This window comes from Typopeltis vanoorti, chromosome 5, assembly GCF_054136105.1.
Source record: "Typopeltis vanoorti isolate ZY-2024b chromosome 5, IOZ_Tvanoo_1.0, whole genome shotgun sequence".
NCBI classification, from domain to species: Eukaryota; Metazoa; Arthropoda; class Arachnida; order Uropygi; family Thelyphonidae; genus Typopeltis; species Typopeltis vanoorti.
The window spans coordinates 150,400,872-150,417,807 of NC_143553.1; the positions used below are offsets into that span (position 1 = coordinate 150,400,872).

The 16,936-nt window shown below is 35.4% G+C and overlaps 1 protein-coding gene across 1 annotated transcript in view; it reads right to left on the reverse strand.

Annotated features, from left to right (window-relative positions):
• Positions 1-16,699, reverse strand: part of LOC150106939 (oxysterol-binding protein-related protein 2-like) — a 138,801-nt gene extending 122,102 nt beyond the window's left edge. Inside the window, exons 1-3 of the mRNA XM_090393509.1 lie at positions 16,638-16,699; positions 9,177-9,252; positions 880-1,014 (exon numbers count right to left, since the gene is read on the reverse strand). Of these exons, the coding sequence (XP_090249635.1) occupies positions 880-1,014; positions 9,177-9,252; positions 16,638-16,699 (273 nt within the window). The remainder of the gene's footprint in view (positions 1-879; positions 1,015-9,176; positions 9,253-16,637) is intronic.
• Between the last annotated feature and the right edge of the window lie 237 nt (positions 16,700-16,936).

Below are 16,936 nucleotides of genomic sequence, written 5' to 3' on the forward strand. Positions count from 1 at the left end.
AACCGAATACAACCATACAAATGTTTAGAAAAACAATCCCTTGGCACAAATCAGCCAAATACCTAGTAATTCAGCTTGATAAAAGCCTAAACTTCAAGACGCACATGGATAGTGTCTATACTAAAGCCAACTAAACCATAGCACAGATATACCTACTCCTGCATAGGAACAGCCTCCTAAATATAAACAACAAAATTTTCCTCTACGAATCAGTAATACGACCTCATCTAACCTACGCCTCACTAGCCTGGGGAAAACACGACTAAAACAAACATCCAAAGATTACAAACAATTAAGAACAAATGCCTAAGGATGGCGTTAAACTCCCTGGTTCATCACAAATCTCCAGCTACACTGAGAAACTAAACTACCAGACATCAAGACCCACTGCAGAAAACTTCTTCAGCACAGATAACCATTCAAATCTGCTAATACGAAAAGCAACTGACTACAAACCCTCAAACGACTTCAAACATAGAAAACCGTAAGCCTTCATCGCAAAAGAAAGCCGAAACAACACAAAAGGAGTCCTTGACTCCTTATCCTTTTGTCTGAGTTCTTGTTTGTGGGTAAGGGGTTTAGTATGGGTGCTTTACTCGCTCTTTGTGAGCGTTTTGCATTGCTTCAGCTTCCTTTTCGTTTATAATCTTTATATGGAATCTTCCCATTGATTTCTAATGCTTATATATAAACGAAAGTTTAATGATTATGGAAATATGCCCATTGGTTTTCTAATGTATTTAACAGTTCATCATTGTAAGAGCTAGGAATAACAGGATGATATGAAAAACCCTTTCAATTATTTATGTACATATTGTATTTGGTGTTGTCAAGCCAGTGTTAGTAGCATTGGGATAAATTTATTTGTTAAGGCCTCACCTGAATCCTCTCTACGGGGTCATCGCTTTCATTGGCTTTCTGTAGAAGGAAGCTGTATTCCATATATTCCGATATTCGCTGTAAAAAACTAAGCGGTTCGTTGAATTCCACTGGCATCGCGATTTTAGAAAGTTCCTGTTTAAAAACCAAAATAATAAATCTCCGTTAATGAAGTTCAATCGATCTGTTTTAAAAAGACTGGTATTCATATGATAATCACTACTGGAGTATTTGTCACAGCATTTCTATTAGCTATACTCTTTTTCTTTTTTTCTTTTTTTCCTATTATTCATAATTCTTTTATCACACATTCGCTCTTTCTTTTCATTCACGTCAAGTGCATGGGTTATGGTAATTGCTTTTGTGTTAGCATCGGAGTGTTTACTGGAAAGTTTTTATGCGAAATTAATTGACAATAGCTTAAAAGAGTTTTACGTTTGACCTTTAAACCTTAATCTATTTCCTTATCAGATGACATCCTAACAGCATGAAAATAGGAGGTGGTTTTAAATTTTTAATGAACTTCCAAAGTTATGTTTATGTATGTCAATATAAAAAAAAGAATAACAACGAGATTTTATTAATGTCGATAACTGACACAAACACAGAGTAGAAAATAATCACCATTTCATTCTTTAGTATACAGTGGATGGCAATTCAATATTTTGCTTTAAGAATGACCTCAAAAATAGCATTATATTATGAACTGTATTCTATCGAATAACTGCTTACATATTTCATGGTAAAGGTTAATCATAATAGGTTTTATCTGAAATGGAAAATTTTAGTTTTTCTGTTTATTTCGGATCTTATAATATATCACACACCTATACTTAGGTTCATTTTATTAGGATCACCTGCTTACGAGCGTGATCTGAAAAGTTCTCGGCCTCGACCATAGATGGCAACATTATCGGCAAGAATTTTTTTTCTAAGTTGGTACATCTGTCATAAGCATCCATGTGAAATTGCAAGTCGTTCTAACAAGTAGTTTGTTTTATACAGCTCTCTGAAGCAAAAGTGTTGTCTGTATCCCTTGATATGGATAAAATTGAGTATCGTGCTGTTACAAAATTCTTTGTAGGTTTAATGCCAAAAGAAATTCACTCAAAGTTCACAAACGTTTATGGGCACTCTTCTCCTTCGTTTTCAAAAATTAACAAATGGGCTGCCGAGTTTAAACGTGGCTGTACCAGCCTTGAAGATGATCCACGTCAAGGACGTCCAAAAAAGTATAACAACACCAGAAATCATTGATCATGTGCACGATATGGTAGTGGATGACGGGCGAGTCAAAGTGCGTGAAATTACTGAAACTATACGCAAAAGAACGTGTAAGATATATTTTGCATGAAGAATTGCAAATGAAAAAGCTTTGCGCAAGATGGGTGCCGCGCTTGCTCACAGCACATCAAAAACCCACTCGCATGAAAATCTCAGAGCAGCGCTTGGAGCGTTTTAACAAGAATAAAACTGATTTTGTGCGTCGATTTATTACTATGGATGAAACTTGGTTTCACCATTACACACCAGAATCCAAACAACAGTCAAAACATGGACAGAAGCCGGTTGTTCAGCGCCAAAGTCGATTCCATCAGTAGGAAAGGTCATTGAATTGGTGTTTTGGAATGCTAAAGGCATTTTGTTTACTAATTATCTTGAAAAGTTTAAAACAATAACCGGGAAATATTATTCCAATCTTTTCACCAGAATAGACGAAAAAATTCGTGAGAAAAGACCCCGTTTGCAGAAGAAAAAAATCATCTTTCATCAGGACAACGCACCTGCCCACAAAGGTGTTTTGGCAATGGGAAAATTAAGGGATCTGCACTATGAATTGTTGGAACATCGACCCTATTCTCCAGATTTGGCTTCCTCTGACTTCTATCTCTTCCCAAAACTAAATTCTTCCTCGCTGGGCAGCGTTTTTCTTCGAATCAAGAGGCGATTGCAACTGTAGGGGGTATTTTGCAGATTTTACTGAGAACCACTACAGGGACGGGACAATGGCGCTGGACCATCCCTGGAATAAATGTATTAGTCTTAAGGGAGATTATGTTGAAAAATAAAAATAATTTTGAAATTATAAATTTGTTTTTTCATTGTTAGGTCGATAACTTTTCAGACCATCCTCGTAATATCGACTATAACACTTGATGGCTCTTTAAATCGCTTTGATTTATCTAGTTATTGATTCATTACATGATTAATTTTGTTGGTATTACGCATAGGCAACTAAAACTATGAAGCCAGTACATTATATATATTAATGACCGCGTGTTTTCTACAGTTGCTTTCACATGATGATAATCCTCAAGTTTTCCCCGCTGCCTCTATATGAAACCAGCTAACCGTCTTCCAGATGAAAAAAAAAAAAAAAACTATAGAGCCTGAGATGTTCAAGACTTTCTTTCTTTCTTTCGTTTGTTTTGAAAATTTATTCTAAAAGATATTACATTCTGGATTGTGTAATTAAACTCAAAATAGCATTTCATTTTCTGTTTTGTTTTTCATAAGTATGTTTGAAAGTTCAGATTTTAACAATTCAGTCGAAAAATCTTGCAATTTTGACGATTTATGGAAGCAAGCATATGCTCAGGCTATTCGAAAATAGAAAGCTACAAAATTTCCATTCAACTATCGAGAGATCCTTATCATCTCAAAACAAAATCATCTAACGCCTGTTTATTCCGGTACGGGGAGTAGGCGAGGCCAATTAGCCCTATCATCTCAATCTTCTCCAAAATAATGGAGAAAGTTATCAGCACCAATCACTAATACCTAGAAGCCTACCAGTAAATCAATGACTACCAATATGGATTCCGCTACTTTAGATCCACGGCTAACTTCTCATCCTACGTTAATGATCACTGGAGAAATAAATGCCGTTTTGTATGATATTTCCTAGCATATGATCGAGTAGTCTGGCATTGAGACGTCCTCAGTAAATCGCCATTCTATGGTCTACCTGCCCTCTGTAATTGGACAGTAAGCTTTTTCTCTCTGGTCGTTCACTGGATATCATGGTGATCGGCTCCAACTCTTCGAGCTCTAGTGCTATAGGGCTCTTTCTCATATACATAAATGACTTACTCTCAATCACTACTAATCATATCCACAGCTATGATGATAATGTACTTCACTCGTACACTCATTCCACAAATTATGCAATGCTCACATATCCTAAATGGCAAGATTATCTGCGACCGGTGTCATAAACACTGATATATTAACCTTCAGACAAAACTTTCTTCAAGTCACCTTCAATGATAATAAAATGCAGTCTTGCATCTTTTTTTTCTCGTAAAGGGATCTTAAGTCACCTACCCTTATTCTCAGTAGAACACAAATTACTAGACGGGATAAGATTTCTTTCTTAGATTGACATTTACTTCCAGCCTTTTCTGACATAAACACGCCATGTCAGGCTTCTTCAGTTCCTAAAAATTTAACTGCTAACTGCTAACTCTGTACAAATCTCAAATTCTCTCTTTTTTTGAAACCTCCTTAAAAATCTTTGATTATGTCCATTGGAGAGCAATCTGGCCCACAGATGTCCCTCTTTTAGACTCACCTCAATCTCTACGCAATGTTGCAGAGCTGGGCCTTTTCTACAGGGACTTCCATAGTCGCTCCTCTGCAAAGGCAACCATCATTGCTCTACTTTCTGTTGGGCGAATTAAAGAAGAGCAGCAGTTACCCAACTCCCTTTCCAGTCCAACAGAACACTCATGTAACCTTCTTCTTCTCTTCCTCTTTTATTCCATCTATTTCTGTTCTCAGCCTTCCTCACAAAGTGTTTTCCAATGTGGAGGCAAACATGCAACGACAGAATACCAAAAGCCACGCAAACTACAAGGGCTGTACGGCATTCCCAGAGAACCAAAAGACTCAACCCCAATCAGTTTCTGGGATGAAAAACGCTTGCCTGCACCAAATGTCAAGCAACTCGGAAACTACTTGAAAAAAAAAAAAAAAGAGCCTTAATAACAAGGAACGTTGCCACAAGATACACGGGTGCACGCACGCACACATACATACATTTTAGTTGAATTATTATCAAGATAAGTGAAATCTAATAGTGGGTTTTATCAAATGAAAGTGAGTTATTTGGTCTCCTGAGGAAATATTCAAAGCTTTTTTCTCCGGAGAAGAAAACAAACTGATGGAAAAACACCATTAACAGACGAAAATGCATTTGATGGGTGGAGGAGAGCGTAATGTAACGCCCAATGCCTCTCGGCAGTGATTACACGTAGGTGCTGTGTAATAATAATACATACAGACATATATCCACAGTGTGAGGTTAAATAACGAGAGAGAGAGATTTTCTAGAATTTTCTGTTCCACTTTCCAACAAGCCCATGCGCGTTGCGATAGCTTTATTAGTTCTCGGGTCCACTGTTTGAGGCGAAAATTCGAAAAATGAAACAGTGAGAACAACCAAGATAGTGCCACGACTCTCTGTCTTTCTCTGAAATAGAGAGAAAAGTTATCACTGGTGATGAATCGTTCTGCTTCCAATCAAACACAGGGGAAAAAAAAACGACCATGCATGGAATGCAGTCGTGGACGTCTCTAAAACAGTTCGACTGAAGAAGTCTCGAGTCAAAACAGTGTTGATTGTTTTCTTCTGCATTCATGAACTTTTCATAAGAAATTTGTGCTGGAAGACCAAGCGCTTAATGGTCAGTACTATCTTGTGTCATACAGCGTCTGAATCAACGCATCAGACAAGTGAGAAGGGCGCAGTACCGAACAAACCGTTGGGTTTTATCCCACGACAATGCACCTGCACATTGTGCGTTAAAGGTGAAGCAGTTTCCCACTTTCGCATCCAGTACAGTGTTGAAAACTGCCGTATTTGGCACAGGAGCACTCCTCTCCTTCCTAAATTGAAAACCAAAATTAAAGAATGTCGCAGGTCATTGATGCAGGTCATCCAGAAGAGTATCACCACTGAGCTCAACTATACAGGAGGTTCTTAACTTTACGAATTAATTCGTTCCTAACGTGGGCTTCTAAAAAGAAAACTCGTAAAATTTATTCTGTCGATACACATCTGAAGTACTTACATAATATTCAGCACAACGATCTTCAATCCTTGAAGTCATTCTGGTCGCATTTTTTTCTTACGATGTTATTTTGTGTCAAAGGTTATTTATTCCTCTTCGCTGTTTCCTATTATTAACATCAGTCTTCGTAATATTACTTTGCTTTGGCATAATGTTCAGCGATTAATAAGAGAGATAAATTTGAAATAAGACAAGACAAGACAACAATGAAGAGCACAACCACTCTTTGTACGGTCAGCATGGTTGTTATGCGAGTCAGTGAGACCCTCTGTCTGCCTGAACAAACAAACAAACGCACGTACAGGTGTATAACTATGCCTATGCTTTGAAATACTGTATATGTTATGAATGTTTAGAATTTTTCTTTATTGCAGTCAATGCAAAAATAAAAAAAAAAGAAAGACATCGTAAATACGAAAACTCATAAAGAGCGCAAATTACCTGCCTATACACCCTTTTATATATGATGGTGTTTTGAAAATTTGTATGGAACGTTGTACCGAGTTAAGGGAAGATTATATTGGAAATAATAAATGATTCATATCCTTGTAGTTGCTGTTTATTTTATACGAATTTTATATCGTTAAATAACAGGCACACCATGTATACACATACATACATTTCATTTAATATAATAATTGTAATTTTAAATTTATAATAATTTCAAATTATCATAAATTATTAATAAACCTCATTTTAAACTCAAAACTATGGTGAAATCCAGCTTGATTTTCGCTAAACGTCTTTGCGATAACACCAAGTTTAATCATCCTGAGAGCGTAACAGATTTTTACATTTACAATAGCTTTGAGCTTAAGCGGGAATTTGTTTGTTAGAAAATGCAGTAGAAATACAGGGTGATTTTAAATTATTGTAAGAATTTCCGTGGTCTATAATTTTCAAACCGGAAACAACCCAATAAAACTGCATACAGAATACGAAAGTGTAGCTCCAAAATCTTTATTACTTATAGAATCAATACTACATAATGCTAAACCACTTCAACATGCGCACTTTCATGGCATGTAAGATACCCAAGGGATAATCAATTTCCCTCCAAGTGTTCTTCATTATTTACGGTGTAACTGTTTCTATCACAGTAACAATTCTGGTCTTCAGTTCGTCGAGGGAGGACACAAGCAGCTGGTAAACAATGTTCTTCACGTATCCTCCACAGGAAGAAATCAGACGGTGTAATATCGAGTGAGCGCGGAGACCATGGAATCGGTCCACCACCCCCAACCCAGGAAAATGTATGTCAAGAAATTCTCGGACAATAAGAGTCCAGTGTTCCAACTTGCTGGAACACCACATTGGCTGATGATCTTCCAACTGAGATAACAAATGCAGCTGTAGCATGTCCAGATAGTTCATCTCTGTCACTATTATTTTCCGCAAAGAAAAAGGTTCCCAAAACTTCAGAACATGACGAAGCACCCCAGACATTCACATTTCGACTATCTCTTTCGAATACTCGAATGCCATGAGGGTATTCTGATTCCCATATTCTGCAGTTATAACGATTTACCCTCCCTGATAGGCAGAACGTTGCTTCACCACTAAACATTCATCTCCGAAGGCAATTTTTATCTGCTTTGACTCTTGACAAAATGTCTTGGGCAAATTGGAAACGGCAGAGTTTATCGTCTGGCTGCAAAGCTTGCACAATCTGCAATTTGTAGGCACGGAGTTGAAGGCAGTCATGAACAACCCGCCAAACAATCATTTTTGGTTGTTTGGAGGGTTGTTTCCTAACTGCAAAGAAGCTCATCTAGTTGATTTTTGTGGGCTTCGATAAAATGCTTCTTGAATTCGATCAATACCTTCCTGCGAAGTGCCCGGTTTTTCCTCTCCTTTTTGGTGATGAACACTACCAGTCTCTTGAAATTGCTGTAAGTAACGTCAGATATCATTATCTGATGGTTGGATTCTCTCCATACTGAGTTCTGCAACGATGTTGTGATAACAAGCTTTGTTTCGAAAAACCAAAGTACGCACATTGCATTTGAACAGCCGCCATTTTGAAGTATGATGTCATATTATCTCCCAGATATCAATGTGGCAAGTACAGCGTTGCAAAATAAAACCTTTTGAGTTATGCTTTCATTCCTGTATGTATTTTGTTGTTTCCAGTTTGAAATTATAGGCCATGGAAATCTCGACAATAATTTAGAATCACATTGTATATAAAAATACAATAAAATATCATATATTTATTTGCATGTTTTTCAAATATATTATTACATAAAGATAATATTACATACAAGTATAGTTAATAGCATTCTGTATATTATTTAAAAAAATAAACAAACACTTACGTATATACAAATATCTTGAAAAAATCGTATTTATATTTATATATACAAATATATATTGAAAAAAATCATATTTATATATGCAAATATTGTTGCTAAAATTGTATTTATATATATTGAAAAAAATCATTTAAATCGTATTTTTATATTTATATATATATTGAAAAAAATATCATATTTATATATGTATGCAAATATATTGTCGCAAAAAATCGTATTTATTTTCACATACAAAGTTACTCAGAAAATGTTAAAAACTTGACGAAACGCAGAAATTATCCTAGATATATAGCCAAAATGCACCAAATACGATTTTTTCAATATGAAATATATCATCAAACAAATAATTTTTTTCAATATCGAAAAAATATTGATCGAAATTATTTAAATAATCGTATTTTTTTTCATATACATTTATTCAGAAAATTTAAGGGTGTATTCTTAATAAATTCTAAATTCAGAAAATTCTAGAAAGTTACTTATTTAATTCAATTGTTATGGGAAATAAAAAATGATATTTTATTTTTATTCATATTTTATAATGCAATCAAAATAATGACTAAAACCTGTCTATATATATATTAGATAATAAGATTCATTTAACAAAGTGTGATCCATGTTGTCGAGATTATGTCAGGACAGTTAATGTACTTGATTGCAATCTCCAATTAACTGAAAAGTGCTTATAAATATTTAATAAGTATTTCAAAAATATACTTAAACTATATTTAAACTTAAAATTTTAATTTTTAAATATATTTTAGCAAGTATTTTAACTATGCTGAAAGTTGTGAAAGTTCTAGGAACAAACCTTATTGAAATATACAGAAAAATGTTTTTTATACATTTCTATATGATGAATGTTTTTTCGATAAACACACAAAGTGAGCTGCTATACTGCACTTACCTTTCCGATGCAATTTTTCAGAATGCTCCACAGGTTAACTTCGTTTCTTTTAGATACAGGAACTGGGAGATGGTGTCTGCAATAAAAAGGAAAATCGAAACAGTGCCGTTATGCGAAGATACAGGTTAACACGCAAGCAAACAACAGAAGTGATAGGCAACTACGTGTTATACTCACATCAAAGAACCATAAAAGGTTGCTAGGCAACTGTCCTAAACGATACATGGCAGTGTTCATATATTAAGTTTCGCATCTACCGCGCATGTAACTATCACCGTCGTAAATATAGGTAGGAGGGAAACAGGTGTAAGTTGGCGTCCACGTGCGCAAATGATGCCGAGGCAGAGTGAGCTCGAGTGATGAATAGATTTTGAAATAAATATCGCACACTAACGCCCACAAGGAGAATTCTTTTCAGATAACCTGCAGTGCTTTAATGTGTTTGTAGGTGGGGTTCGTGAGTATAATGAAAGGCTAAGAATGATAAGTGGGAAAAAAGTTCGACATTATTTAAATTGCTCTTATAAAGTTGTGATTAAAAAAAAAGTAATTAAAAATCATAAATTTGTACCACAGTAGAGTTGGAATGTTTGATTATGATCAGCAGATATATCGACAGTAGTGCACCCTAACGAATAATTTGTAAATATGTTACTATAGCGGCTACTCTGCAAGAAATATTGCGTTTAATTATATTTGATTCTCTTATAATTGCAATATTATTTCAATTCCTTCATTATAAAAAAAGAAAACATAATTCAACGCAGTATTTCTTGCAGAGTAGCCGCTATAGTAACATATTTACAAATTATTCGTTAGGGTGCACTACTGTCGATATATCTGCTGATCATAATCAAACATTCCAACTCTACTGTGGTACAAATTTTTGATTTTTAATTACGTTTTTTTAATCACAACTTTATAAGAGCAATTTATATAATGTCGAACTTTTTTCCCACTTATAAAGCATAGGGATCGCACAGAATTGGCGAATCACGTTATAACAGACGGAACTAAATTATTAAACACACTACTACTATTACTACTCAAGTTTGTTTCTGTGTTAGTTATGGCAAAAGGATGAAACAGTCCTATTTTAATTTACCTTGAAGGCTTCCGTAGCCTAATATAACACACACACACACACACACACACACACACGCACGCACGCACACAGTAGTAGACGCGGACGTGCCTGAAATCGCTCCTGGTTTTACCTTAATTTTGTGCGGTATCGAATAGGAAAACTGGATGTATCTAGTATCGACTGATAGCTTGTACAGTGATCTATCTAACAGTGCATAATTTACTCTATAGTTTCATATTTCTAAGCGCATATGTGTGAAATTTTATGGACTAATACTGCTGTTCAGAGTGTATTTATTGTCCAGCTACCCTCAACGACCCGTGCATAATAGTATTAGCTGCTACAGCAAGGGCAAATACCTTCCCCTGTCCTAACTGCTGCCACTGGGAGATACAAAGGTGACAAGAAACAACCCTCTGAAGCCTAACTCAATGGAAGCTTCACTTCTAGAAACAAGCAGGAAACTGTAAGTACATTATCTTAAACTTTGTACCTTAGTAAACGTAGCAGTTCAATAGGAAAGCTATAATACCACAACTTTAAGTAACTAAGATGGAGGCACTGGACGAATTAGAGTTCGAAAAAGCCCTAGATTTGCTACCCAACGTAGCCAAAGTAAGCGGCAATTTAAGAACCATTTAAAAAGGGATACACTAACCGCTGTGAAGGTTTTCAATAAAATGAAAAACGAAACTAAAGTATCAATAGAACCACAGACTGCTTCAAGCAACCAGGAATAGACTAACTTAGCTCAGCCTACTCAGCTATACTCGCATGCTGTTAAAAACAATGCTAAAAACAAAGACGAATCTGAAAACAATCCATGCTATAAACTAATAGTGAAACCGATAGCTCAATTAAACAGCGAGGAAACTAAAAATATCAAAGAAAAAAATCGACCCAAGGAAAAATTAAAATCGGAATCACAAAAATGAAAAGTATTAATAACGGAGGAGTCTTAATTAAATCCAAAGAAAAGACCGACATAGATTTGCTACATAACGAAATCACGAAGGAATGCAAAGACACGTTAGTAGCAAATCCCAGTAGGAAATATCTTCCAAGATTAATTACATATGACATTCCCAGTGAAATTGATACGAACAATGCAATTGATTCAATCCACATACAGAACGAAGAACTCTTCAGTACGATACAAAGCTGACACAGAAATTCATCATGACAAATAAAAAAACGAACAAGCGAAACTTAATTACTGAAGTCGATCCAACGGGGAGGACCAAATTGCTAAAAACTGGTATCAAAATTCTGTAGAGAATTTGCCATTTGTGCAGACTATGTAAAGGTTCTGAGGTACTTTAGCTGTAATAAATTCCACCATCACACACGAGACTGCAGGGGGAAAATCACCTGTTCATTCTGCTCAAAAGAACATAAGTTTAGCGAGTGCCCACGAAATAAGTCAGAGATGAACTGCATAAACTGCCAATCCCAACAAGCATGCTAAAATCAAAAACGACCAAACACATGGCAATAAGCAAAGACTACCCGATATACAACTACTATGGACAGCTCAAAATTCAAAACACAAACTATGGAAAGCAATAATACAGCTAGCAAAAACAGCACTACTTCCCTGGCATGCCTTCAAATAAATCTTCAACGCTCCATAAAGGCTGTAAAGAACTTAACAGAACTCATAAATAGGAAAAATATAGGACTAGCATGAATGCAAGAACCCTACAACACCAATAATAAAATGTGCTGCTTTCCAAGTAATTATAAAATATTTTCCAAAGGATCAGAAAGAAAGAGAGCTGCAATACTAGTGATCAATCCTGAAGGTGAGGCAATATTAATTTCTCAGCTCAGCAACGAGGCCTCGGTACTTATCGAAATTACATACAGAGGAATTAAAACATTTGCTGCGAGTATGTATCTCGACTATCACACAGACATAAAACGCGTCTTAAAATAAATGAGCAACATCGTGGAGTTTACCAGCAACCACGGCTTAATACTTGGAATAGATAGCACCTCCCGTTCGGTATTATGGTTTAACGAAAACACAAACAATAGAGGAAAAAATTTGGAAGAGTTCATAGCATCAAATTCCCTACACACACTAAACGACGACTGTAACACTCCATCATTCGAAAATTCCAGAGGAAGCAGCTTCATCGATCAAAAAAATAGCAAACAACGCTATCTTACCCCGGATTTTTGAATGGAAATACGAAGAAGAGGAAAGCTGTTCAGACCATAGCATAATAAGTTTCATTATCAGTAACAAAAATTTAAACGGAATACACAACAAAAACCATCGCATTAACATCAAATACTTCACCAATAAAACCAACCTAGAGAAATTTATAAAAGCATTAAAAAGAGAATTTTCACGCTTAATCTCAGAACATCACTTTAATGCAAACAGCGAAAAACTGGGCATCAGTACGAACCGATACAGACTCCCTTGCTTCTGCACTTTCATCAGGTCTGATAAAATGCAACGACCAAACACTCAGAACAACCAAGAAGCTAAACATCGATGGAAGAATATCAGTACCTTGGTAGAACGACGAACTAACAGTCCTAAAAAACGTGTCAACACACCCAGATGACTATACCAAAGAATATACAATAACCAAGATTTAAGAGAGAGGAGAAGACAGAACTACTATAAAGCAAATACAGCTATCAGTCCAAAATTACAAACGCGAAAACAGAATCATGGAAAATTTTGTACAGTTTCAATTGTATCGAATCCTTGGAATTGTATATATAAATTAGCAGCAAGCAAGAACAAGGCAAATACCTATACTATCAACTATCAAGAAAAAGACGGCACCTACACTAAAAACTTAGCAGAACCGGCAGCTCTTATTGATAGAGAAGTTTATTCCCGATGGCGATTGGTCAACAGATGAAGAAATCCACAAAACTTGCAGACAAAGAATGGAAACAGATATAGACTTTCCTGAGGACGACTCATTTGCAACTAATGAAATCGAGACAATATTAAGATCAATGGATCCAAGAAAAACTCCTGTAGAAGACGGAATAAGCAGCGACATACTCTTAACAGCGTTTCTCAAATTCCCTGAATTCAAAACAACAGTTTACAACAAATGCCTAAAAACAGGTCGATTTCCTTCAATATGGAAACACTCAAAAATTATACCTATAATCAAACCAGGAAAAGAAACATCCGACGAAATTAACAAAACAGACCAATCAGCCTCATAAGCTTTGCTGGTAAGGTACTAGAAAAAACTTCTAATAAAGCGAATAATGCAGTATGTCTACTCAAGTAGACATACTGCATAATTAAGCAGCAATCAATACGCATTCAGACCTCAGTCCAGCAGAGTAGACGCAATTATGGAGGTGAAAGAGTTCACAGAACACAGTCTACAGCAAAAAAAAAAAAAAAGAAAAAAAAAAGACTTTCTACTGATCTCACTCGACGTACAAGGAGCCTTCGATGCTGCGTGGTGGCCAACCATAATCAATCAATTAATAGATTTAAATGCCCTAAAAACTTACTGTGCCTTACAAAAAATTATTTTTCAAACAGAAGAGCAACTATGACACTAAAAACCACAACTGTAACTAAAAAATTCAAACGAGGCTGTCCGCAAGGTTCCTGCTGTGGACCAGGTTTTTGGAACATCCAGTACGACTCGCTTTTAAGACTTCCTGTCATTGCTAAAACAAAAGTCATAGCCTTCGCCGATGATAATGATTCGGGGACGCAACGGCTTACAGTTAGAAGTAGCGGCCAACGAAGAACTCTTTAAAATTGCAGAGTGGGCACGAGTGATGAAAGTGACCTTCAATAGCACCAAGTCCATAAAGTGCTCCACATCTCACGAAAAAATCAAAACAACCTCCAACAGTCTTCCTAAACGGAGAAGTTCTCGAGGTAGCCAGTCAGCTAAAATACCTAGGAGTAACAATAGACGAAAAATTCACCTTCAATAAGCACATCTCATATGTTGATGAAAAAAGCTTACAAATAGTAAACCTCCTAGCTAAGTCGGCAAGGATTAAGTAGGGATTAGGCCAACGAGCGCTAAAAACGATATATGCCGATGCTATACTACCAATGATATCTAATGCTGCACCTGCCTGGAAACATAATCTAAAATCAAAGATAAATCGACAAAAACTAAACAGCGTTCAACGCCTTATAGCCATACCCATAATTAAAGGATACAGGACAATATCTTTCGAGGCAGCTTGCGTTATGGTAGCTCTAACACCGATCTGCCTGAAAATACAAGAATTATCTCTTATATATATGAAGTCACTTCCGGAAGATATATCGAAAGTTACAACATCGATCTAAATAGCTACGAACGTCCCGCTTCACTACAGTAAGTGGCCTCACCCAGCAAAGAAAACAAATATTAAGGAGAAGGAAAGCTCTGAAAGTGAAATTCCAAATATACACTGACGGAAGCAAAACCGAAAGAAACGTCGGTTGTTCCTTCACTGCATACAACAGACCGTCCATTATACAAGAACGCTGCTCTAGACTGCATCCTCTCTGTTACAGCAACCAAGCAGAACAACTCGCTATAGTTCAGTCACTCACATATCTCCTGGAATTAGAACTGAACACCTCCAGCAAAAGACAGCAACAATTTACAGTGATAGTAGAAGCACTATAGACGGCATAAAAAACCAGAACAACCATATTGCATTAATAGAACAGACAAGAAATCTGGTTCGAAATCTCACTCTAGAGGGATGGGAAATCAATTTCTGCTGGGTGAACGCGCATACTGGAATAGCAGGAAACGAGAGAGCGGATCAGTTGGCTAAAGAAGCAGCTAGAAACGGACGGCTAGAAACAAGTTATCAGAAATTCTCGAAATCTGCTATAAAAACATTTGCAGAAGAGAAAAGCTTTCCCATTCTTTCCGATGCTAGCAAAGAATTCTTTCCTGGCATCGGAAGCAGACTCCGGCTAAAAAAACACTATTTCTCCAGGTTTAACCACGCTACTAACGGGACACGGAAAACTAAGCAACTATCTACACAGCACCATATCTATGCACCATTATGCATCTGCAGTCCGCAGCTTCAACAGACTGTTGACCACATACTTTACGACTGTCAGCTATTGGACTCCATCCGGATGCCCCTAATGCAACACGTCATCACTTCCGGAGACAAGTGCCCAGTGTCAAAACAGAGGACTTATCGAAAAGTATAACATACAATTAATTAAATTTGCTAATAAAATGAACTTCCAGTCCTTGTGATCTAACATAAATACTCATATTATGTGAATTATACCGTATAGTGTTAATATATGTATACAGTATATAAAAATATAAATGTATGAAAATTGATACAAAAATATAAATAGAAATGTTAATCAGTGCTTGTAAGCTACATGTAATATAAGCATTGTAATGCAATGGAGCATGTAGGAATAAATTACCTCCTGATAGGGTTACTATTGGGAGGAAGAAAAAAAAAAGCCTGAAGGAAACAAAATAAAATTTCTTGTAATACATTTACGTAAACACACTGTTTTGTCCTTGTCACAAAATTTTTTCGGGCGTGAAATATTATATAATTATAAAAGAAAATTGTTTCACAAAATATCAATAAATAGTATATTACACTATTTGTTGTACGCTAAGTACAATGAGTATACTATTCTGATTATTCAAAATATGTGCATGAAGCACGGGTGCATCACATGGGCACTGTTCAAGAAATAGTTTTGTTTTGTTTTGTTTTTTCTTTTTCTTTTCAGTAGGCCTGTTAGAAAAACGAACACTTCCGAAAATTACAAGAGAAACTCTGAATAAACAGTATTTCATCAACAGCTCTTAAAAGAACTGGAAGATGGACTGAGTCCTTGACTCTTTATCCCGTTATTTGAATGAAGTAAATCTGTGTGGATGAAGTGTTATTGAGCTAAAGTTGCATTCGTTACCCTGGAAGTCCTAAAAAGGACTTCTTTTGTCTTCGAGATCTTCGATCTATTTCATCAACAATAAGAATAGGATAACTTTTTTAATTATTTTATGTGCTTAAATAATAGGTGTACTTATAAATATAAGCATTCTTTCAAATATGAAAGAAAATTTTTAATTTTTTTAATTAAAATGATAAATTTTAAATTTATCAAAACGATAAATAATAAATGATTTATTATTTTGTTTAAAATTTATTTTAGAAGATAGCTTTGTTTATAGATTGAATTATTAATATAAGCTATAGTAAGAATACGTTCAGCTATTCACTAGAAAGGAAAACTATTTTGCATTTTCCAATTCTATAAAATATTTTTATAACAAAATTCTGTATTCCAGTCTCGAAATTGAATCAATTATGAAAATATCGCATTGATAAAAATAGTTTAATAATTTTGAAACCAACACAATTACCTTTCTTTTTCTCTTTGCTTATCGTAAAACATGTTTAGTAGATCAGCACCTGACTCAGTCATTTACGGAGTAATCTACATTTTTATTTTTATAAGCAAAAAAAATGCATAATTGTTTGACGTTGATTTACTCAAAGATGGCGCCCGAATTTAGGAATCTGTGATGTTTTTCTTAGAGGAAAACATCACAGATTCTTGTGATGTTTTCCAATATTTTCCAATATAAATATAAATATATATATATATATATAATATATATATATATATATATATATATATATATATATATATATATATATA